Source organism: Oryctolagus cuniculus, chromosome 6 (genome assembly GCF_051225735.1).
Source record: "Oryctolagus cuniculus isolate XC-2025 breed Fujian yellow rabbit chromosome 6, ASM5122573v1, whole genome shotgun sequence".
NCBI lineage: Eukaryota > Metazoa > Chordata > Mammalia > Lagomorpha > Leporidae > Oryctolagus > Oryctolagus cuniculus.
In genome coordinates, this window is record NC_142872.1 from 30,789,808 (window position 1) to 30,814,760 (window position 24,953).

Here is a 24,953-nt window from a genome sequence, read left to right on the forward strand (position 1 = left end):
AGGAACAATGATATCAGTGAATGGCACAGCTATCACCGCTGTCTGATTCCTCACTGTTTTCATCCCGCGGACACACCCACTGCCGCTCAGCAGTCATGTCCCACTCCTTCCTGCTCATCCCCTGGAAATCACTAATGTAGCTCCTGTCTCTGCAGATTTGCCTATGCTGGATGTTTCATATAAATGGAAAAATATAACATGTGACGTTTTGTGTCTGACTTCTTTCACTTGGTGTAGTATGCTCAAGGTTCTTTACTGTTGTAGCATGTAGCAGCACCTCCCCCTTGTTACGGCTGAGTAATATTCCATCGCACGGCTGTGCCACATTTTGCGTCTCCACTCATCCATCCCTGGACCTTTGGGTTGATTCCACTTTTTGCATATTGTGAGTAGTGGTGAACATTCCTATACATGTACAGGATTTTGTGTAAACACCTGTTTTCAATACTCTTGGGTATACACCTAGGAGTAGCATTCCCGAGTTTCATTGCGACTCTATGTTTAACTTTTTGAGGACCTGCCAAGGCAAGTCAAAAGCAGAGTGGTCAAAAGCAAGGCCAAAGGCAGAGTGGCTGCACCACCATGCCTTGCCGTCAGCAGTGTGTAAAGGTTCCGATTGCTCCACATCCTCACTAACGCTTGTCACATGTCACTTCTTCTAGCCATCCCAGCGGTTGTGAAGTGGCTTCTCCCAGTGGCTTTGATTTGCACTTCCCTGATGGCTAGTGATGTTGAGTATCTTTTCATGTGCCTGTTGACCATTTACACTCCTCTTTTGGAGGACTGTCCATTTAGATCCCTTGTCCGTTTTTTTAACAGTGCTATTTGCCTTGTTGTTGAGTTGTGTAATATAATTTTTGGAGAACAGACCTTTAACAGAAATATGATTTGCATATATTTTCTTCTATTCTGTGGGATGTCTTTTCTACATTCTTGATAGCATCCTTTGAAGTGGAAAGCTTTTCATTTTGATGTATCCAATTTACCTATTTTTCTGTTTTGTTGCTTGTGGTTTTGGTGAAACTATTTTGAGAAACTATTGCTGATTTCGAGGTTATAAAGATTTGCCCCTACCTTTTCTTCTAAGGGTTTTATTGTTCTAGTTCTTATATCTTGGATGCATTTTTTTTAAATCTTTATTTATTTATTTGAAAGGCAGAGTTACAGAGAGAGAAAGAGAGACAGAAATTTTCCATCTGTTGGTTCATTCTCCAATTGGCTACAACAGCTGGGCTGGTCTGAAGCCAGGAACCAGGAGCTTCAACTGGGTCTCCCACATGGATGGAGAAGCCCAAGCACTTGGGCTTCTACTGCTGCTTTCCCAGGTGTATTAAAGGGAACTGGATCAGAAACGGAGCAGCCAGGACTTGAACCAGGGGCTCTAAGGGATGATGGCCCTGCAGGCAGGAGCTTAACCCACTGCCTCACATAACTGGCCCCTATCTTTGATCCATTTATAACTTTTATACCAGGTATGAATAAGGGGTATATAATTCTAAGCTCCACTCCTAATCATGTGACTTGGACCTAAGTTCAATGGACCTAAGTTCAATTCCTCATTTGTAAACTGGAAATAACAACTGGTACAGAATAAAAAAATTCATGAAGTCCCTAGCATAGTACTTCAAGCATCCTAACTACTTTAGAGATGTGGTGGTTATTACATTTATAAGCCACGACTGGTTGTTTTCATAGAGGTGGTGCCGGGAGGATGGACAGTGTTCTGAAGAGACGCAAGCTCTGTGGTTGGTACAGTAGTCTCATGATCACCTCTGGGGATTGGTAAACATTCAAATTCCCAGGCCCCACCCAGAACTATTCAAACGAGCCGCCAGGGGGAGTGGTGCGTGTGACCGCCTTTGGCCAGACGGGGGCGCCTGCGAGAAGCCGGGCGGTCATGGCGGCTGCGCAGAGCCCTCCCGACAGCGGCGGCCGCCGGAGCCGGATCCGCAGCGCTCAGCTGACGGCTCTGAGGACGGAAGAGGCGGTGCGTGGGTGGAGCCGGGGTCTCTCTAGGCCTTGCCGGCGAGTGGCAGGGACGCCGCCCGGGGCGAGGGCGCAGAGCGGAACTTTGGGGCCCGGTGCGACGGGGCGGCCGGAAGGTACGGTGGGGACCGCGCTCTGGCGCGCGAGGCGAGGAGGGCGGCCGGGCCGGGGCTGCTCCGCGGACCTCAGCGCCGCCGTGCGGGGCGCGGAGGCGGAAGGGGCGCGCCGAGAGCCAGCCGGCTCCGCGCAGGGCCGGGGTCGACAGCGGGGCTGGGGCCGGGCTGTGGGTGAGCCGGTGGCGAGCGGCGGACCCCCAGGCCGGAGTCCTCGCGGGGTGGCCTGGAAGCATGAGCAGGACTTTCCTCAGGCCAGCGGAGGAGGCGCTTACCGCTCGGCTGTAGTAGCTTCCGGTTTCCCAAAAACACAGCAAGCCCGGACGGTCTCTGGTCTGGTGGCGCGTGGGCGCCGGAGCCGGATTTGATGAGCGACCTTGGGCCTGAGGACTGCCATACCTGGCGGTGGTGTCAGGGACGTAGTTCGAGGACTTGACCCTCGCGTGAAGGCGTCTGGCCCGGATCCAGCCCGGAAAGGGCTCCCTCGGCGCGGGGCGAGCTCGCCAGTGCTCACTGTGCTCGCTGATCCCATGACCACTGCGCCAGTGGCCTGTGGCGGTGTGGTCACTGAACCCCGGACCCCGGGTGCCCCGCTCCCAGCACTGCGCTGTAATCTTTGGTAGCGGCTACTGCAAGCCGCTGCTCGGTGCCGGTGGAAAAGGCGAGAGTCAGCTCTCTGGGCTCAGTGCCAAGAGGCATAGGGGCTTCAGGGGCCGGCCTCGAGTTCAGGTAGCGGCCTGGACAAGGGGCTGGCCCGGGTGGGGCAGGCAGTGTCGGGAGCAGAAATCCTCAGCCCTGGCTGCACTGGTGCAAGCGCCCGGAGGGCTTGGAACGCTGCAGAGACCTGATTGAGCTGCCCTGGGGTGCGGCCTGGCTGTCGGGGCTGTAACCAAGCATCTGCCTGGGGAGGTTCATGTGCTGACAACATGGAGGACGCCAGCCTAACATCGTAAACTACAAACTCACGGTTCAGCCCATCCGAAAGTGTTTTCACGGAAGAATGTTAATCAGCATGTCCTGCCTCCTGGTAGAACTGCTTGAGGTTGAACAGGGAAACGGGAAGTGCCTAATCCAGCACACAGTAGGTGTTCAGTAAACAGGTGTGAAGCTTGTTCTTTGCTGCCTTCGGCATCACACATCTGAGAACCTGTCTGAGCAAGTGTGGTTTCCTGTCGTGTTTGCTCCTGTCATTTCAGCGTGTTCATTGGCCTCTCCATAATCATCCTCGCTTTCCTCTTCCTCCCAGTCAAGAAGCCTGGCTGTAAAACATTCAGAATAAAACTTAGAAGTGTGTGTGTGTGCGCTTGTTGTTTTGTTTTAAACTATTATCCTGTTAGCCATAGTCCCCACTTGGCAGTTTTGCACAGAAAGTAATATTTTAGTTAATTCATGAGCAGGACAGGAAAAACTGGGGGGAGTTGGGAAGTGAAGGAAGAGAAGCAGCAGCAGAAGAGAGGAGAAGAATGGCAGTGGGAGAAGGTGTCTGTTCCTGGGTGTGGTGAGCTGTCCTCTGAGGCAGGCAGATAAGAAGGCCTCTGTCATTGCTAGGAGCATGCACTTGCTGTTTGTCCTAGGAGGGTGACAAGCTGTGGGTGCGTGTTGGCTCTGTGTTAGGGTGTTTTTGACATAAGTGGTGGTATGGAAATTCAGAATTTAAATTTGGAGGGGACTGCATTGTGGCTTAGCTGGTTAAGCTTCTGCCTGCAGCGCCGGCATCCCATGTGGGCAGCTCTTCTAGTCCCAGGTGCTCCACTTCCAATCCAGCTCCCTGCTGATGGCCTGGAAAAGCAGTGGAAAATGGCCCAAGTCCTGGAGCCCCTGCTGCCCATGTGGGAGACCTGGAAGAAGCTCCTGACTCCTGGCTTTGGGCTGGACCAGCCCTAGCCACTGTGGCCATTTGGGAAGTGAACCAGTAGATGGAAGATGCCTTTCTCTCTCTTTCTCCCTCTCTCTCTTTCTCTAACTTTAAATCTTTAAAAACAGAAAGGGAAAAGAATTTAAGTTGGGAGAGGATCCTAACTGCATCTTTCGTGTTTCTCTCCGCAGATGGCAGAATTTCCGTAGTCTGAGCTAGTGTGAGCCCAGATCTCTGGCTCTTAGCCAGCTTCAGCACTCTCAGCTCCACTGCCTGAAGAATAAATGGGATTAACAGGAATTCCAAACTGAACTGAAATCCAGCCTGCCGTGTTAATATCCTTTTCTTCTGTTGTCATTAGCAGGTACTAACTGACCTCAGACGGTGGCGCTCTGCCTGTAACAGGATGCAGCTTAAGCTGAGCCATGATCTGCCAGGGAAAATATTTTCTTTTTAAAAACGGAATCATTTTAAATGAGTTTTAATTTTGTGCTGTTACTTTTTGAAATAAGAAAAGCCATGTCCTCCCTTTTCAAGTTTGTACATTTCAGTGTAAAAAAAGTAAGATCAGGGCCAGTGCTGCTGGTAGCAGATAAAACCTCTTCCTGTGGTGCTGGCATCCAGTATGAGCACCAGTTCGAGTCCTAGCTGCTCCACTTCCTATCCAGCTCCCTGCTAATGGCCTGGGAAAGCAGCGGAAGATGGCCCAAGTGCTTGGGCCCCTGCACCCACATGGGAGACCTGGAAGAAGCTCCAGGCTCCTGACTTCTGCCTGGCCCAACCCTAGCCATTGTGGACATTTGAAGAGTGAACCAGTGAATGGAAGATTGTCTCTGTCTCTCTCTCCCTGTCTCTGTAATTCTGCCTTTCAAATAAATAATGAATAAACTTAAAAAGTCAAGAGCATAAGTTTTTTTAAAAAAGATTTGAGTGGAGAGGGAGCAACTGCAATTATAGTCCAATATCATTATGAGTGTTATCTACATGGGGCCGGCACCGTGACTCACTTGGTTAATCCTCTGCCTGCGGCGCCAGCATCCCATATGGGCACTGGGTTCTAGTCCTGGTTGCTCCTCTTCTGGTCCAGCTCTTTGCTGTGGCCCGGGAGGGCAGTGGAGGATGGTCCAAGTGCCTGGGCCCCTGCACCCACATGGGCGATCCGGAAGAAGCTCCTGGCTCCTGGCTTTGGATGGGAGCAGCGCCAGCTGTGGCGGCCATTTGGGGAGTGAACCAACAGAAGGAAGACCTTTCTCTCTGTCTCTCTCTTTCACTAACTCTTATCTGTCAAATTAAAAAAAAAAAATAAGTTATCTACATTCATGGTAAATCTTAAAATTTATGGCTTGTTAGAGTTGACAAAGTCTGGTGCTTTTAATGTTTTAATATTGCGCTGCTTGCTCAGCTCTCTAACTCATCTAATATCTGTACTCGTCATGTCCCCTGGAAGAGAATTTTCTCAGTTGGGAGTAATTTTGTCCCCCCAGGTACGTTTGACTGTATCTGGAAGAAAGGACACTATTAAATCTGGGCAGAAGCAAAGGAATGCATTTAAGTATCAGACATTGCATAACACAGGGCTTCCCCCCACCAACAGTTATTTGCTCCAAAATGCCAGTAATGCTGGGATGACGAAACCTGCCCTAGACATATCTGTGAGTTTTAAAATTTCGTTTATTTTTACAGTGCTATCAAATATACTTTGATTTCTTTTTTGAAGAAGGCACTTAATTTTTTTTTAATTTATATTTGAAAGGCCAAGAGATACAGAAGAGTCAAAAACAGATATTTCATCACCCAGCTCACCCCACAAATAGCTGCAACAGCAGAGTCTGGGTCAAGCCAAAGCCAGGAGCCCAGTACTTGAGTTAGCTGCAGCTGCCTTCCCAGGCACGCTAGCAGGAAGCTGGATCGGAAGCAGAGTAACCATGACTCAGACACATTCTGGTAGGGATGAATGATGGTGTTGCAAGTGGCAGTGTGCCCCACTGCATCACAACAGCAGCCCCGATTTGTCTTTTTTATAAAAAGTTTTGTATTTTTATCCCTAAATCAGTCATAAAATGGCTACGTGATAAAGTCAGCAATTAGAAGCACCAGAGCCATTGTTTTTGAAAAAGACCCTTAATATTGCAAAGGTAATAGAATACTTGATATGGCTGTCATTTTCACTTTAGCAGAAAAATGAGAATATTGAGTGCTTTGCAGGTTGTGAGAAACGCTTCTGTTAAGGGGCATTGATCTTTTCCCAACTCCTGTGCATCTTAACTGATCTGAACGATTGTCTTCGGGTCCTCAGAAAAGTAGATGTCGTCAGAAGACCGAGAAGCTCAGGATGATGAACTGCTGGCCCTGGCGAGCATTTACGACGGAGATGAATTCAGAAAAGCCGAGTCTGTCCAAGGAGGAGAAACCAGGATCTATTTGGATTTGCCACAAAATTTCAAGATATTTGTGAGCGGTTAGTTAATAATATTCTCTTATACAGATTTTCTTAAGTAGAGATTATGCTCGATTTCTTATTGTATCCTAAACTCTGTCATTTTGGATTTATAGGCATTAGTGATAAATGCTGGTATTACAGATTTAAAGCATGTTTTTGTTTTAAAAGAAAATTGGAGCACTTTGCAGTTTGTTCCCACCTTTTGACCCCTGAATGGATTATTCTGTGTATTTCACGCATGGTAGTCTTCTGTAGCTAGCAGTTTATCAGCCATTTGTCAGTGGCTGTTAAGTGGGGATAATCAAAGAGGAAATGAAATGCAGGGGAAAACACCTGGAAAGCTTTAAAGTGCCATGGTAATACTCCTTAGGTTCCAGAATTATTGCAACTACCAGCAACACTTGACACAGGCTGTTACTCTGACCTTGAGCTTCAGGAACAAACCAGTTGCTGCTTTGATACATTCAAGGAAGACCTTGAGGCCTACTTTTCCAAATGTATCTACTATAAAGCCATCTAGTAAAGACAGAAGTGCAATAACCAGATGTAACTTTGGGAGAATGTTGATGCTGCTGTTCCATGGAACTAAACACCCTTTTCTGTAGGCGGCATTTTTAATCCTCCCTGGTAAACCACAAGAAAAAGAACATTGTATATAACTTGGTCAGTAGGGTTTGGAGTTCTCAGAAGTGAACACAAGAGTGAGCTGTAGATCATGATGCATTTCATGGTACTTAGTAGTTTTTTTGTGGGGTTACAAGGTTGTTTTTTTGTTTTTGCTTTTTAAGGTGGTGGCTATGGAGTTAAGATTAGGGAGTAGAAAGGGCTTTCAGGAGGGTTTCTGTTCCCTCAGTAAAGCTGTAAGTCTATCCTGAGCTCTGCTCAACAGTAGTGGACACTCAGGTGTTGACCAACTGATCCTCTCTAATCTTTGTTTTTGGTTCAGGCAATTCAAATGAGTGTCTGCAGAATAGTGGCTTTGAATCCACCATTTGCTTTCTGCCTCCACTTGTGCTGAACTTTGAGCTGCCACCAGATTATCCATCCTCCTCCCCACCTTCATTCACACTTAGTGGCAAGTGGCTGTCACCAACTCAGGTTAGACCCGGAACTTCTATCCATTTCTAGAAACTTAAAGAATCATCTTTAATGGTAGACTATCTTGATGATCTTGAATTCAGTGCATGAAGAACAAATGGCTTTGATTCTGTAATTTTTTTTCCCTTTGCCTTCATGAGTCCTCATGTTAATGAATTGGGAATGTGTGGTGATTTTACAAGGAATGGCAGTAATCATTATGAATGGTAGTAGGAGTAGTTTTTAACCAAATACACTGTTTCTCTTGTCTTGCTGTTTTCCCATTTAATCTGTATTGTAATGGAGACTGTAGTCCTTGTTTTTTCCTTAGATGTTGGTATTCATTTTTTTTTCCTTAGTTTCTGAACCACTCCTTAAATCCAAGATAAAATTGTACTTAGGACTGGAAAATGAGCAAATATAGCTACAGTAAGCAGATTTTGTGGGTAAATAAGTGTTTTTCTTTTTAAAACTCTGTGTATTGATAGTGAATTGATTGGTATCATATAGTTATAAATGCACACAAATAGAAAAGTGTGCAGTTCCTGTAGCTTTCTCGTAAGGCTTGAGACCTTGTATTATTACAGCCTCATTTCCTCTGGGTTCTATATCCTTTTCTAGTATTAACCTCAACTCTTGATTAAGACATAAATATGATTTAAAGCTAATGTGAAGTATTCTGGGATACAACAGATCAATAGCGGCTACTTTCCTAGAAGGCCTGATGAAGATTCATAGGCTGATGTGTATTAAAAAAAAAGCTGTCAAGGTTGCTCATCCCTTTGGGTCGCATGGTGTTCATTTCCCACCCATCAGTCTGCTCTTTTCGATGAGAATGGCTTTACAAAAATTGAGTTTATGGTTTAAAAACAAAGTTAAACTTTAAAAAAAAGAATAGTACATGAAGAATAAAGAAAAGAATATTACTTTACATTCTGATATCTGTGCCACAGATAATAGATGCAACACAAATGATTAACTTGGCCAGAAATATTAAGACTGTTTGACATTTAGATCACTGATAGGTGATAAGTAAATATTTGGATATTTATAATCTTGTTTCTCTAGAGAGCACTTGGTATTTTACATGCATGCATGTACATACATATACCCAAACACATGCGTGCTCACACAAAAACACACACACACAACAGGGACAGGTTAACTAGGTAGGTGGTTGCAATTTTAGATGCCAGCATCAACATAATGCTGGCTTTTGTGGGGAGGTGGCAGAGGGTATTCATTATTTTAAGTCTTATAGTCCCATGTAGGATTTTCTGACAGTTTTATGCATATGATTGGGGTTTTAATTGATCACTTAATATTTCTTGTTTCAATTCTTGTTAATCGTTGTACTCTGATTTCATGGTATTGGGAATCTTGCCCATTAATACTGAAACTGACATGTGTAGGAGTCATTCGCTGACTGACTGAAGGAGGGAAGTGGGTTTAGTTTTCCAGTGTTTTCCATTGTTCCCCCTCAATATGCACGCACACAACAGAGCTTCTCTCTTGCTGTTAACCCTTCCTTCTTCCCGTTTACATGTATCCTGCTGGTCTTTTGAGAAAAGACTAGAGAAGCAGAGAGGATGGAGGGGAGCTGCTTGGTCATTGACCTGCAGCTTACACAGCACTTGGAACTTCCCTTTTAGTATTTATTATGTTTAACAGATTTTGATGGATTTCTCAAAAGTATGATTGACCTTAGAAATATCTTCATGCATATGTGAAAAAACATTTGCTGTCCAGTTTTAATTTGCCAATAAGTATTTAAGTTAGCGCATGTGCAGGCTCATTCAACAGCATTACACAGAGCCAGGAACAGAAAATATGGCCCCTTTTCACTTGTTTATAAAATTTGTTTGCCATCTGGAATGCTTATTTTTGGATGTTTACCTAAAAAAGAAAATCTGCTTAGAATTCCTGAGCTCAACTTACAAATATTTTAAATTCCCAATGGAAAATCCTCTTATATTTGCCTTTCAATTGAACAGACCACTTTTTTTTTTTTTTTCTTAAAGATTTATTTTTTTTATTTGAAAGGCAGAGAGAGAGAGGGGTCTTCCATCTGCTGGTTCACTCCCTAGATGGCCACAATGGTCGGAGCTGTGCCGATCCGAAGCCAGGAGCCAGGAGTTTGTTCTGGGTCTCCTAAGCAGGTACAGGGGCCCAAGGACGTGGGCCATCTTCCACTGCTTTCCCAGGCCATAGCAGAGAGCTGGATCGGAAGTGGAGCAGCTGGGGCTGGAACTGGCACCTGTATGGGATGCCAGCGCAGCAGGAGGTGGCTTTACCTGCTATGCCACAGTGCTGGCCCCTGAACAGACCACCTTTAAAGAGGAAAAGTTAAAATAGTTTTACCTTTGTTTTCTTAGCTTAGGAACTGTGAGCTTTGTCTTTGACAGCCAAAGCACATTGAGGGCTTGTGATGGTGTCCAGGGTCCATGTCAGTCTGCTTCCCTCCATTTACCAGGATCTGATGGAAGCCCAGATTGCTTTGTGAAGAGTAGCTTGTAAATCTGAAAGATTGAATTCTGTTTAGTGATTCTTTTGGGTGAGTTGGCTTTTTGATTGGCCTGGAAGTTAAAATTAACTTTAAAACAGGTGGTCTTTGAAAACTGTCCTTTGCTAACCAGTTTCAGGGCACCCATGGGGGCCAGGACTCCCCAAGGAAGGAGAATAGTTCATTTTAGAACGAGATCTCTTCTCTTAAGGAGTCTTGGTTTCTCTCGTTTTCACAGTGCTGTTTCTTGCTTCTGCCTTCGTGTCCTGCCCTTGCTTGTGTTGGGAGTGGTTACCAAGTCCTCCCATGACTGTGTTGGTTTTGCAGTGGAGACAGCAGCAGGAAGCGGGGAGGCCTCACTTAGAAGTTGAAAGATTTCAAAGGAAGTCGGGAGGCAGAGGCAGCAGCAGCATCTTCCAGACTCAGCAGCTTCCTCGTGTTTTCTCTCCTAGCTGTCCGCTCTGTGCAAGCACCTGGACAACCTGTGGGAAGAACACCGAGGCAGTGTGGTCCTGTTTGCCTGGATGCAGTTTCTTAAGGAGGAGACCCTTGCCTACCTGAATATTGTCTCTCCTTTCGAGCTCAAGATGGGATCTCAGAAAAAAGTGCAGAGAAGAACAGCCCAGGCCTCTTCCACCAAAGAGCTGGAGTTTGGAGGAGCTACCGGATCTGACGTAGACCAAGAGGAAGTCGTAGATGAGAGAGCTGTGCAGGATGTGGAATCACTGTCAAGTCTGATCCAGGAAATCTTGGACTTTGATCAAGCTCAGCAGACAAAATGCTTTAACAGTAAATTGTTCCTGTGCAGTATCTGTTTCTGTGAGAAGCTGGGTAGTGAGTGCATGTACTTCTTGGAGTGCAGGCATGTGTACTGCAAAGCGTGTCTGAAGGACTACTTTGAAATCCAGATCAAAGATGGCCAAGTTCAGTGCCTCAACTGTCCAGAACCAAAGTGTCCTTCAGTGGCTACTCCTGGTCAGGTAACTGCTTTGCTGATGTAGAGTTTTGCAAAGGGAGATCCTGCCTAAGGAACTTCCTTTATAGGGTTCGTGGGGGAATCAGAGACCTTGGAGCCAGCCCACAAGTTGTTTCGCTCTATGAGGAATGCTGTGGTCTTTCATTTATGTGAATGTAAATGCTTCCATAGCTGCTCTGGGAATGGGCAGTCCTTGGCAAGGGTGAATGCTAAAAAAGTAATTCCTGGAGCAGGTGCTTGGCACAGCAGTTAAGACACAGCTCGGGATGCCCATATCCCATATCGGAATATATGGGGTCAAGTCCTCGCTCTGCTCGTGTTTCTCTCTTCCTGCTAATGTGCATCCTGGGAGGCTCGAGTGCCTGGGTCCTTGCCACCCATGAAGGAGACCCAGATTGAGTTGCTGGCTCCTGACTTTGATCTGTCCTAGCCCCAAGTATTATGGGTATTTGAGAAGAGAACCAGCAGATTGGAACTTGCTTTCTCTTTCTCCTTTCTCTCTCTCTCACTGCCTTTCAAATAAATAATTTTATAATTATATCTTTTTTTTTTTTTTAAAGGAATTACCAGGGAATTCTGTTGATTTACTTTGTCTGCGAGGGTCCCTCCAACCTCAGGGAAGTCATTAGCCTTTCTTTGTGTAAGGTTGAAATCTGAAGGGGACATTCCTTGGAATGATGAACTGAATCATTTATAGACCTTAGATTAAGTACAGCCTTTGGTTTTCCACTGTTGTTGCCTCTTTGTTAAGGCAACACTTACAACACACTGTACCTATTTAAATTGTACCGTTTGGAGTGGGCGTTTGACCTAGCAGTTAAGCTTCCAGCTAGGACACCTGTGTCTCACATCAGCGTGGCTGGGTTTGATACCTGGTTCTTGCTCCTAGTCCCAGCTTCCTGCTAATACAGACTCTGGGAGTCAAGGGTGATGACTCAACTAGTTGGATTCCTACCACTTATGTTAGAGACCTGGGTGTTGAGATTCCGTCTCCTGCCTTTCCTTCCCTCTCCCCCTTCACAGCCTTTGTGATCATTGGGTAAGTGAACCAGCAGATAGAAATGCTTTCTCTAGCTCTAGTTCTGTCTCAAACTTTTTAAAAATTTAATTATACAATCTGTTTAGTTTTTGACATATGTGTAGACAACCTCAGGCAGGATGCAGACTGTTACCACATTTTTAAAAAAAAAAAATTAGGAATTTATTTGAAAGGCAGAGTTACAGACAGAAAGAAGCAGAGACAGAGTTATCATCCATCTGCTGGTTCATTCCCCAAACGGTCGCAAAAGATGGGGCTTGGCCTGGCTGAAGCCAGGAGCCAGGAGTTTCTTCTGGGTCTCTCACAAGGGTGCAGGAGCCCAATATCTGGGGTCATCCTCCACTGCTTTCCCAGGTGCATTATCCAGGACCTGAATCGCCACCTATCTGGGAAGCTGGCTCTGCAGGCCATGGTTTTAATCCACTGTACCACAGTGCCGGCCCCTGGGTTTAATTTTGAAGTGAGGTGGAGGTGTTAAATTGTGTGCTCATCTGGTTTACGCCAGCATCTGCAGCATCTCCTTAGGGTCAGAACTGGCTGGGGAGTCCTCATACCTGTGGCGTTTTGCATTTCCTTCCAGGTCAAGGAGCTGGTGGAAGCAGAGTTATTTGCCCGCTACGACCGCCTTCTCCTGCAGTCCTCCTTGGACCTGATGGCAGACGTGGTGTACTGCCCCCGCCCGTGCTGCCAGCTGCCTGTGATGCAGGAGCCGGGCTGCACCATGGGCATCTGCTCCAGCTGCAATTTTGCCTTCTGTACCTTGTGCAGATTGACTTACCATGGGGTCTCTCCGTGTAAGGTGACTGCAGGTATGTCTGAATGCATGGACTGAAACCGCCTATCCCTTGCTTGCCGTCAAAGCCCTGCGAGTCCAGTTCTTCAGCCTAGAGATAGGCATTCAACAGACATTTCTTTGCTGGTTACTGTCCTGGGCTCTGGGGATGTAGTAGTAACCAGAAGAGACAGACTCTCCTAAGTCCCTCATTCTTAGGGACTTGGACAGGCAGACAAGGTAAATAAGGACATTAGGTGGCGGTGAGTGTCAGGGAAGCCCAGGGAGTAAAGCAGAACAGCACTTGAGATGTTTTGAAGGCAAGGTCCTTGGGATTTTAGGTAGAAAGACCAAGGGCGCCCTCTGGCAGGTGGCCTAAGTAAAGACTTGAAGGTATGCATGTGAGGGGGGACATTGCAGAGTAAGAACAGTGAAGGGATTTCCTCTGTGAACGTGAGCATGGACTGTGTAGGGCCCGGGTGGCAGATGCAGGGCATATAAGCTTCCACTCCTGTATCCACTGCAGCTTCGATGGATCAGTCACCAATCACTTTCTTTTTTTTTTTTTTTTTTTTGACAGGCAGAGTGGACAGTGAGAGAGAGAGACAGAGAGAAAGGTCTTCCTTTGCCGTTGGTTCACCCTCCAATGGCTGCTACGGCCGGCATGCTGCGGCCAGCGCACTGCGCTGATCCGAAGGCAGGAGCCAGGTACTTCTCCTGGTCTCCCATGGGGTGCAGGGCCCAAGCACTTGGGCCATCCTCCACTGCACTCCCTGGCCACAGCAGAGAGCTGGCCTGGAAGAGGGGCAACCGGGACAGAATCCGGCGCCCTGACCGGGACTAGAACCCAGTGTGCTGGTGCCGCAAGGCCGAGGATTAGCCTAGTGAGCCGCGACTAATCACTTTCTCACTGAGCCCAGAGAGGCCCAGAATCTTCCTACTGTGGCCCTTCAGAAAGGCACCCTCTGTTAAGTTGGCACAGGTGGTGAAACCTGTTTGCCATTTCTGATCTAAATAAGGAAATTTAGGCCTTTAGTGATGGTTTAACTGGGCTTTGATGGCTTTGTCTCTCAGACTGATAAGGATGATATGATAGTGATTTCACAGGTTATTCTCGAGATCCAGTGGCCTAAGTACTGCCACGCAGAGGAGTTGTACTTAATGATCTGATGCAGATATATCATTGCATATAGAAATCAAGAGTCAAGGTTAGAAACTTTAATAGTGATTTCACAGAAGCATTTTGTGTCAGTCGTGTCTGATAGAAACTTGGGCTTGTACTTTCTTTTTACTTTCATTCTTTCCTTTGATTGCATTTTGTGAAGTATTTAGCCTTGACAGATTGGGTATGAGAAACAAAGCAAAAATGGTTCTTGCTGTGGATAAGTTGAGAAACAGTGGGCTAAAATGTGTAAAATGGAAACTGTGTGTATTGTTATGATGATTAAAGATTGCCAGTGTCACAGAGCATCATTGTTTACAACAAAGTGCCCTGATGAGAGAGGGGAGTATAGCATTCTGCTTGCCGAGGACAGAGCCTTGTGAAGGGTAGGGGCAGGCCATGTTGGAAAGTATGAAATAATAACAGTTTCGTTATTTTGAGAACATTAGAGCAGAGGCCTTTGTCCTTAAGATGTGAAGAACCAGAAAAATGTTTTAATTTATTAGAGGGATAAAAATAACAGGGTTAAAAGCATCTGTGCTGTAGAAGTAGAGGAGACACAGGGCTGGCATTGTGGCGTAGTGGATAAAACTGTCAGCTGCAGTGTCGACATCCCACATGGACACCAGTTCAAGTCCCAGCTGCTCTACTATCCAGCTCTCTGCTGTGGCCTGGGAAGGCACCCGCATCAGAGATCCAGAAGAAGCTCTTGGCTTTGGGTTGGCTGAACTTTGGCTGTTGCAGCCATCTAGGGAATGAACCAGCAGATGGAAGACCTCCCTCTCTCTCTCTCTCTCTCTCTCTCTCTCTCTGCCTTTAAAATAAATAAATAAATCTTTAAAAAAAAAAAAAAGTAGAGGTGACAGAGCGATGGGAGTGCATAGCACACAGAAGGATTCAGAGAGGAAGGGAAAGACCACCGAGAGAATTTTGTCTCAGAAGTGTTCATTGCGGGCGGTGTTGTGGCATAGAGTGTTGAGCCGTGGGCACTGATCTGTGTCCCAGTTGCTCCACTTCCAATCCAGCTCCCTGCTAATGGTCTGGGAATAGCAGCAGCAGATGGCCCAAGTGCTTGGGCTCCTGCCACCCATGTAGGGGACCTGGAAGAGGCTCCTGGCTTCAGCTTGGCCTTGCCCCGGCTTTTTGGGCCACTTGGGGAGTGAACCAGCAGGTAGAAGGTCTCCCTGTCTCTCCTCTCTCTGACTTCCAAAAAAATAAATAAATCTTCAAAAAATATTCACTACTTTAGGGATCAGCGATTTGGCGCAGCTGGTTAAGTTATCGCTTAAAACGCTAGCATCCCATATCAGAGCCCCGGTTTCAGTCTTGGCTGCTCCTCTTCTGATTCAGTTTCCTACTAATGCACCTGGGAAAGCAGTGGAAAATGGCCCAGCCTTGGCCTTTGTGATCCTTTGGGAAGTTAACCAGCAGATGGAAGATTATCTGTCTATCTCTTTCTCTTTCCTTTTCCCTTCTTTGCCTTTCCCATGCTCTGTTACTCTGCTTATCAAATAAATAAATCTTTTTAAAAATATGAAAATGTCCATTACTTTAAAAGAAGACAGATCTCTAAATCTAATATAAGGAAAGCAAACTAATAAAATGACTAGCATACTGTTGAGAGAAGTCTTTAATTGTGTTGAAAAATCAAGATAATAGAAGCGTAAGAACTGCAGGTAAAGTGGTTGCCTGTTCCAGTAAAAGCCAGGTTGAAGAGTGTCAAGGGGTAATGTTGACAGGAGCAACATTGTAGCACCTGTGAGGTGGAGGGCGGTAAGTCTTACTCATTGATTATTTGATAGAACTCAGCAGATAGTTTTTGTCCGTAAGCCAGCCGTAAGGTAGGCTTTGTTCATTATCAGTGAAAGGTGTTGACTTAGTGTAAAGTTAGTGCCTGTTTCAACCTCTGTGTCTTTGAGATGAGTTGGTCTTTTTTTTTTTTTTTTTTAATTTATTTATTTGAAAGGCAGTGTTAGAGGCAGAGGCAGAGGCAGAGAGAGAGCTTCTATCCATATTCGCTGGTTCGCTCCCCAAGTGGCTGCATTGGCTGGAGCTGAGCCGATCTGAAGCCAGGAGCTTCTCCTGGGTCTCCCACATGGGTGTGGTGACCCAGGGACTTGGACCATCTTCATCAGCAGGGAGCTGGATCAGAAGTGGAGCAGCCAGGACTTGAACCAGCACCCATATGGGATCTTGGCACTGCAGGCAGCAGCTTTACCCGCTACACCACAACACCAGTCCAAGATGAGTCGGTCCATAGTTGCATAGATATATCAACATTAAGAAATCAGAGTCAAAGGAAAAATAAGATTTTACTGTCTTTTCCAGGTAAAGCTTTTCTAGTGGGAATATTTCATTCTGTTCTTTGTCATTTGCACATGTGTAATTTTTACCTTGTTATAACACAGGACTACTTTTCTCAGGATTCTGTAATGAGTGTTTTAGTTGGATTGTAGCCCTCCTAACAACTGGATGCTACGTCATTCAGTATACTGCTCTTCTGCTCACCATTATTCCCTTAGAGACTTCATTTGTCTGTCATTGTTACAGGTATCCCCATGTGCATGACTTGACTGGATTATTTCTTCACGAGAAAGTCTTGGGAATAGTATTATCAATTAGCCAGTGATGGTGGATGGCCATTTCTAAGGACTTTTAGTCAGCATTGCAGGGTTGTATAAAAGCTAATTTTCTATTTCACTTTCTAGAGAAACTCATAGACTTACGGAATGAGTACCTGCAAGCAGATGAGGCCAATAAAAGATTTTTGGAACAGAGGTATGGCAAGAGGGTGATTCAGAAGGCACTGGAAGAGATGGAGAGTAAGGAGTGGTTGGAAAAGAACTCAAAGAGCTGCCCCTGTTGTGGGACCCCCATACAGGTACATGAGGGCACATGGGTTGGCTAGCATGTTAGGACTGCTTACGAGCTACTGGCCAATCTAATGACTAAGAAATCCATTTCGGTGTTCACCAAGCCTTCTCACTTTGGAAATGCAGGTTTCACTGCTCGGTGTTGTTACTGACCTTAGATGTGTGTGGCTTTCCTTTTCAAAGTACTTCCAGACAGAGGCTGTTTTTCTCACCTTGTATCCACCTCAAAGTTCATTGTATTGTGCTTTAGCCCATTTTCTGTTGCTGATAACAAATACTGCACACTGGCTAAGTTACAGAGAAAAGTGGTTTGATTTGGCTCATGCTTCTGGCCTAGGATGGACAGGCCACATCTGGCGATGGTCTTCTTGCTGGCACAGTCTCAGGGTAGCCCAGGGTATCGTGTGGTAAGAGACAAAGAAAATGGGTGTGTGTCTCCCTCATCTGGCCTCTCTCTTCTTAGAAAGCTACCGGGATTCAGTCATGGGCCTCCACCCTGAAGATTAGACCTAATCCTGATCGCCTCGCAAAGCCCCCACCTCCATAAAAAAAAAAAGCAAAGCCACCATAGCCTGGTGAAGTTGCCCTCTTCCTAACACCTTACAACAGGGATTCTACTCCTATGTGAGTTTCTGAGGGGACGAATCCTGTTCGAACCATAGCAGGTCAGGAGAAGGGGGTGCTGGAGCTACATCCTAGTGATTTAAGAAAAGCGTCTGACTTCTCAACCACTTTTCTGGAAAGGTAGCGCACCTGTTCCACAAGCATACACTTGAGAAATGGAGACGTTCTTCATTAATCTGAGTGACGATAATTAGAGCAATCTCTTGCTTCTTGACAGCAATCTTAGTGTGTTTTAAAATTGAGCCGTAGCGGGCCGGCGCCGCGGCTCACTAGGCTAATCCTCCGCCTAGCGGCGCCGGCACACCGGGTTCTAGTCCCGGTCGGGGCGCCGGATTCTGTCCCGGTTGCCCCTCTTCCAGGCCAGCTCTCTGCTGTGGCCCGGGAGTGCAGTGGAGGATGGCCCAGGTGCTTGGGCCCTGCACCCCATGGGAAACCAGGAAAAGCACCTGGCTCCTGGCTCCTGCCATCGGATCAGCGCGGTGCGCCGGCCGCGGCGGCCATTGGAGGGTGAACCAACGGCAAAGGAAGACCTTTCTCTCTGTCTCTCTCTCTCTCACTGTCCACTCTGCCTGTCAAAAAAAAAAAAAAAAAAGAAAAAAGAAAAAAAAAAATTGAGCCGTAGCTTTGCATTTGATTCCAGTGTTCCAGTCCATTATGTATGAATTGAACCTAGTGGTGATTCCCCGTTATCTGGTGAAGGAGACTGGTGTTAAATTTAACCGCTTGTGCCGTGCCTTAGTGCTGTGATGGAGTAGAGAGCTTGATACCAAGTATTCACTTAGGTTTATGTGAAGATTTAACACTGAACCATATTTAACCCAAACATTTAAATATTTAACTGTATTGTTTTCATTACACTATATGTGTTTGATTTGTATCTACTATTTATCAGAGAAGATCTATCTGCTAAATATTTTTTTCTGCTAAATGTTTTCCATATTGTACTTGTATTGCAAAATAGCAAGCATTAACTAGTTACCAGTGTGTTATCCATGAGAAAAGGGATGAGACCAGGAAAATGTTCAACTGAATTTTTTTGGTGTGTTCATTTCTCCTTTGCCTTTATAGCCTTGATATTGTTCTCTCTGTCCTTCCCACCAGAAATTAGACGGGTGTAACAAGATGACGTGTACTGGCTGTATGCAGTATTTCTGCTGGATTTGCATGGGTTTTCTCTCTAGAGCAAACCCTTACAAACACTTCACTGATCCTGATTCCCTGTGTTTCAATCGGTATGTGTACACAGAATTCTCTGGACTGTACATTTCACTGATCCTGATTCCCTGTGTTTCAGTTGGTACATGTGCACACAATTCCCTGGGCTCAGCAGCCATTGTAGGTACTTGATTCACAGTCCATAAACCTCGTGTTTACTTGGACTTATTTAGAGAATCTCTCCCATGCTTTCCCAGGTAGATGATTTCTATTTGCTTGAAAATGGTTTTTTTTAATAAGAATATACACTATCAGAAAATTTTTAAAGATTTATTTATTTATTTGAAAGTCAGAGTTATACAGAGAGAGACGGAGAGGCAGAGAGAGAGAGAAGTCTTCCATTCTCTGGTTCATTCCCCAATTGGCCACAACAGTTGGAGCTGCGCCGATCTGAAGCCAGGAACCAGGAGCTTCTTCTGGGTCTCCCACATGGGTGCAGGGGCCCAAGGACTTGGGCCATCTTCCACTACTTTCCCAGGCCATCAACAGGGAGCTGGATTAGAAGTAGAGCAGCCGGGACTATAACCAGCGCCTCTATGGGACGCCGGCACTGCAGGTGGCGGCTTTACCCGCTACACCACAGTGCTGGCCCCGATTCTCAGCGTTTTTATAGTGAAAAATTTCAAACACATTAAAGTTGAAAGAATAGGGCTATGAAAAATATGGATTAACAGTTGATAACACTTTGTACATTTGTTCTCTTTAATTTTTTATTGAACTCCTTGAAGATAGGTTGGAGTTGTGGTAATGCTTGATTCCAAAACTGCCACGTTTGTCTCTTCAGATGGCTTCTACATGAGGACAGTACAGGGCGGGTGTTGGGTACAGCTGTTAAGACACTGCTTGGGATGCCTACACCCTGTGTCAGGGTACCTGGATTTAAGTCCTGGCTCCACTTCTGATGCCAGCTTCCTGCTCACATGCACCCTGAGAAGCAGCAGAGGATGGTCAAGTGCTTGGGTTCCTGCCAGTCTTGTGGGGGACCTGTGCTCAATTCCAGACTTCTGGCTGCACCCTGGCCCAGCACCAGCGGTTGCAGGCATTTGGGGAAAGAACCAGTGGGATAGATGTCTTTCTCTCTCTCTCTGTCTTTCAAATAAAATGAAAATAAATATTTTTAAAAATAATAAACATAAGTAAAGTTACATGCCAAATAAATAAATGTAGAATTTCTCGGTAGTGGCTCAGAATTCCCTTTAAAGCTGTTTTTAATTGAACAAAAATCTAATCAGATGTTTGCTTCTGTCTTTTGTCTCTTACTATAGAAAAGTTTGGCCCACCTAGTTTGTGTGTGTTGATGGAACATTGGTTTTTTGAAGAGTCCAGGCCAATCATCCTATGTAACAAATTAACTTGTAGAGTTTTGTTTCTCCATGGTGGTGTCTTTTAGTGTGTTTCTCTATTTTTATTTGCTGTAAACCAAGAATTGATGTAATTAATTAGTTGATTTTTTTTTTTTTTAAGTTATAGAGAGACAAAGAGACACAGGCAGACAGATGGACAGAGTTCCCATCCATTGATTCATTCCCTGAATGCCTACAACCATGAGGGCAGGGCCAGGGTGAAAGCCAGGAGCTGGGAACTCCATGCAGGTCTGCCACATGGGTGGCAGGAGTCTAATTACTGGAGCCTTCACCTGCTGCCTTGGCCGGAAGCTGGAGTCGGGAGCTGAAGCCTGGAATCAGACCCAGGCACTCCAGTGTGGGGCGCAGGCATCCTCACTGCAAAGCCGAATGCCTGTTCCCGCATTAAGTGTTGGGTAGCATTTTTGCCAAGTATAGTCCATAAGCGTGATGATATCGTCTCCGTAAGGTGTTATATCAGGAGGCACCATGTCAGGCTGCCCCTCTGTTAGCTAGCGTGATGTCCATCACTGTCATTTGTTTCGTTGTAGAGGTAAAAATTTCCTCTTTGTTATTCGTAAGTGATAACTTGGGAGGATCCCTAGGCACTATGAGCACCTGTGTTCCCACAGCTCTCCGGTGTCAGCATCACTTGATGATCCTTGTTATGGGTTTCTGTAGAGCGCCTGTGGTCACTGGGGTTATAAATGAATAAAGGACACGGAAGAAACAAGCCCTGCCCTTGAGCTCTTGGGAACCTAGTGTTGAAAATTACTTAAATGTGAAGTGACCCAAGGGAAGGAAGAGAAACTGGCAAATAGAATACATGCCCAGATGGCGGGCGTGAGGACTGTGAAGACAGAGCCGAGTGGTGGTGGTCAGGGTCTTGTAGGAGTCCAGCTCCTGGACTGCCTGCGTGTGCAGCCCTGGCTGGCTCCACAGACCACGTGTGGAATCCACCGCCTGCTGCTCAGCCTTGGCCCAGGGGCATGTGTGCCTCTGGAGAGGGCTGTTCCTAGAAACGTAAAGGCAGCTTTTCCAGAGGGGTCCCAGTTTCAGCCCCTAGTGGAGTTGCTGAAGAAGAGGAGAGATCAGAGATTACTATCAGAAGAGTGCAGAAAGGGTTCTTGAGAGAAGGAAAGACAAATTCTGCTGTTTTGTCCAAGTGCATAACTACATGCCTTACTCTGTGCTTCCAGATTGTTCCATGCTGTGGATGTTAATGGAGATATTTGGGAAGATGAGATTGAAGACTAGTTAACTCCTTCCGCTCAAGACGTGGAGATGGAATGATTTGCCGTGATTTTTCGCTGAGTATACAGAGTAATCTTGCAGGATATTTAGGCTGCCATTCATTCACTTTTCCTGTGTAGAAGATAAGGAAGAACAAGGTTTATATTTTCATTTGGTACTACTGATTAAGGCACACTCAAACATTTTTCAACATAACATAAATTAATATAATTCTAAGCCAAAGCTTCAGAAAATGGAAACTAAAGAATATGAAATATTTAATGTGCCCAAAGCTCTAAATAGTTAAAAAGTAAATATTTATTTTCTTCTCCAAGCTTGAGGTGAGGAGAAGGGTCAGTAGTTGAACTTGCAGACCCCTTGTGTCTGAGAAGCAGCCCCATTTCTTCTGGAGCCCCTCACCCCTCCCCTTACGGCTAGGCCTGGTGGAAGCGCATTAAAATTGTGCCTAGAGCCTGTCCTATTTATTCCGTGTTCTTCCACTGCTCCAGCCTCAGCCTCTGCTAAGTGAGTTCTCTTTGGAGGGAGCCCTTTACTCAATAACTGATTGGATGGCCCAGTGTCGTTTTGATTTTCTGCTTTTGAGAATAGAAGTTTATAATAATTTAAGAAAATATTTTTTAATACCACAAGCACTGTAGGTCACTTGCTATTTATTATTAGTGGGATATATATATATATATATATATAGTCTACTGGTTTGGAGCCAAGTTGAGAAGGCAGGCTCAGGATAACTTGAGCCCTCTTCCACTTTCCTGGGCAGTAGAGCTTGGATTCAAAACTTTTCCTTGCTACCCCTTCTGCTGCACGTTTTCTCCCCGTACTTTAGAACAATTTCAGTACTGATCCCAGCAGCATGTTTTCATTTCCTCTGCGGAGATGGAGAAAGCCAAACATACTCCCGAGCAGAGCAAGCTGCGTGTTCCTTCGTTGGTTTCAGTTCAGTCCTAGCGCCCCGAGTTCCTGCTGCTCTCTCACGAGCTGTGGGCAGTAGGCTCCCCACCCTGTTTGGCAGCAGCAGTGTGTTGCGTGATAATTTTTGTGATACCTAGATTCCTGCGTCTGAGTTTTGCTGGCTTTTTGAAAAAACTCTTTCCTTAAGGTTTGGGGAATGGCTTGGTAGCAAGGTCACATTTTTCTAGAAAGAACAGAAGAATTCAGCTAGAGCCCGTGAACGTGTTCTTTTTTCTTACCTTGTCATTGAAAACCGAAGAATCCCTTTTAACTCTTTTGGATGTGTGTGTGTCCAAAAAGTCAGCAGGGACTCTGTTTCTGGGCTGTCAATGAGGATGCTTAATCTTAAAAATAAAAATAACTTAAAAATCATCTTATAATTGGAACAGAGTTGCTGCTGTTTGTTCTGTCGCCAAGGTCACTGAACACATTTTCAAACTGTCAGAAAAGTCACATTTTCAAACTGTTAGAAAAATCGCACCTCTTTCACCGGGGCTCCTGACGGAGCCTAGGTGTAGGGCCTGGGTTTTGTTTAAACCAGAATGCTTCATGGACTTCCATGCAGCACATTTTATATCAGAACTGCAGTTCATTTAAAGAGTAAATTGAAGGCAAAAAATTGAAATTAAGTTACCCAGTGCAGACCCCAGAGGAGTGACTGCTATCATTGAATAAGAGGTTAGTGTGGGTTTTCTTTCTTTTTACTTTTGAATATTTATTTATGTATTTCTAAGGAAGAGACAGAGACAGAGGTCTTCTATCCACTGGTTTACTCCCTAGATGCCATTGGCTGGGCCAGGCCAAAGCCAGGGGCTAGGAGCTTCTTTTGGCACTCCTACATGGGCGGCAGGGCCCCACGTATTTGGACCATCTTTCTGTTGCTTTTCCCAGGCCATTAGCAGGGAGCTGAATTGGAAGTGGAGCAGCCAGGATGTGACCCAGGGCCCACATGCGATGCTGGTGTCACAGGTGGCGGCTTTACCCGCTGCGCCGCAGTGCCAGCCCCGCCGTGGGTTTGGGCATTTGTAGCTGCTCAGGCGCTGTGGTCCCTGACTAGTTGACCTCTGCTTGAGATCGTTTTGTTTGAAGCTGTTGCTCATTATGTTGAGGATGTCAGAAGCTTTCATAATAAAGTTTGATGAAAGAACAGGGAGGGTTTTTTTTTCCCATTTTTAAACCAACACAGGTGTTTAGTCCCAGAGATAGATTTATTTGCTGAGAATGTGTTTCTTTCTTCTTTGGGTACTAATTCTTCATCCCTCAGTTTTAACAAAGACAATAGGACTTACCTTATTTTTGAGGCATGTCTTTGGAGCTAATTTTAAGGTGTTTTGGTTGGGACCTTTAGCTCCTTGAATGCCCCCTGAAACAGATTGGTTTGTGTACGTCTGCTTTGTCAAGTAAATACATGAGAGAGGCCGGCGCCGCGGCTCACTAGGCTAATCCTCCGCCTTGCGGCGCTAGCACACTGGGTTCTAGTCCCTGTCGGGGCACCGGATTCTGTCCCGGTTGCCCCTCTTCCAGGCCAGCTCTCTGCTGTGGCCCGGGAGTGCAGTGGAGGATGGCCCAAGTGCTTGGGCCCTGCACCCCATGGGAGACCAGGAGAAGTACCTGGCTCCTGCCTTCGGATCAGCGCAGTGCGCCGGCCTCAGTGCACTGGCCATGGCGGCCATTGGAGGGTGAACCAATGGCAAAGGAAGACCTTTCGCTCTGTCTCTCTCATTGTCCACTCTGCCTGTCAAAAAAAAAAAAAAAAAAAAAACCATGAGAGAATAGTTTTATACTTGGTTTAATCACAAAAAGTTTTTTTTAGTTTTTTATATAAATGGGCTCAGATTTGCCATAAATTGATGTGAATCTTATGTATATTTTTGGTGGGAATTTGAAGAGGCCATGTCTCTTGATTTTTATGTAGAAGCTTTTGGTCTAGGATTGAGAAATAAAAATAAAATGCCAAATAACTTAGTTTAAAAAGTCACTTTGGAGGCAGGCATTTGGCCAGACTAAGACATCACTTGAGACACCCAGCATCCCGTGCTGGAGTACCATTCAAGTCGCCTCTTCATTTCCCATTCAGCTTCCTGCTAATGTGCACCCTGGGAGGCAGCCAAGGATGGCTCAAGTGCTTGGGTCCTTGTCACCCATTTGGGAGACCCAGATGGAGTTCCTGGCTCCTGGGTTTGGCCTGGTCCCGTCCCAGCTGCTGCCGGCATTTAGGGAATAAATCAGCAGATGGGAGAGCTCTCTCTCCACCCTCATGCACCCCTTCCCTCCCACCTTTTAAATAAATGTAAAAATATGTCGAGATAGCCTGGCATTTTAGTGCATCAGGTTAAGCCACCACGTGTGATACCAGCATCCCATATCAGTGCTGGTTTGAGTCCTGGCTGCTTTACTTCTGACCTGGCGCCCTTCTAATGCACCTGGGGAGGCAGCAGATGATGACCCAAGTGTTTGGGCCCCAGGCCCCCACTGTGGAAGACCTGGGTGGAATCCCAGGCTCCTGGATTTGGCCTGGTCCAGAACCTGCTGTTGCAACCACTTAGGAAGTGAACCAGCAGATGGATCTCTTTCTGTCTAGCTCTGTCTTTAAATAAATAAATCTTTAAAAAAAAAAAAAACAACAAAACAGAGGGTCTGTGACTAAGCTTGTGATTGGGGTTAAGGACTTGCCTTTGTCAGTTGAGTATCTTCTATCCATTTTGTAAAACATTTGATTTTAGAATCATTTTAGATTTACAGAAAAACTGCAGAGGTGGTACAGAGAACC

General features: G+C 45.8%; 1 protein-coding gene across 13 annotated transcripts; it reads left to right on the forward strand.

Annotated features, from left to right (window-relative positions):
• Positions 1-1,865: 1,865 nt before the first annotated feature.
• On the forward strand, positions 1,866-22,560 carry RNF14 (ring finger protein 14). 13 transcript variants are annotated; one of them, XM_089336001.1, is made up of 10 exons: positions 1,870-2,102; positions 4,146-4,318; positions 6,251-6,412; positions 7,341-7,492; positions 9,519-9,630; positions 10,427-10,954; positions 12,570-12,798; positions 16,632-16,804; positions 18,522-18,652; positions 21,178-22,560. In XM_089336001.1, the coding sequence occupies exons 5-10, from the start codon at positions 9,559-9,561 to the stop codon at positions 21,233-21,235; spliced, it is 1,191 nt and encodes a 396-aa protein (XP_089192127.1). In that variant the 5' UTR covers positions 1,870-2,102; positions 4,146-4,318; positions 6,251-6,412; positions 7,341-7,492; positions 9,519-9,558; the 3' UTR covers positions 21,236-22,560. The 13 variants fall into 13 exon arrangements, 12 of the variants coding, with proteins under 12 accessions (XP_008253373.1, XP_069932351.1, XP_089192127.1 ...); XM_008255151.5 differs by lacking the exon at positions 9,519-9,630 and having other exon boundaries at positions 1,866-2,102; positions 4,146-4,289; positions 6,231-6,412; XR_016236220.1 differs by lacking the exon at positions 9,519-9,630 and having other exon boundaries at positions 11,511-12,798.
• Positions 22,561-24,953: the final 2,393 nt, after the last annotated feature.

Coding starts and splice junctions, on each gene's coding strand:
- RNF14 (XM_008255151.5), top strand. CDS start 6,259: ATGTCGTCAGAAGACCGAGAAGCTCAGGATGATGAACTGCTGGCCCTG. Junction 16,805..18,521: donor GTTGTGGGACCCCCATACAG/GTACATGAGGGC, acceptor CCTTCCCACCAG/AAATTAGACGGGTGTAACAA. Junction 18,653..21,177: donor GATTCCCTGTGTTTCAATCG/GTATGTGTACAC, acceptor CTGTGCTTCCAG/ATTGTTCCATGCTGTGGATG.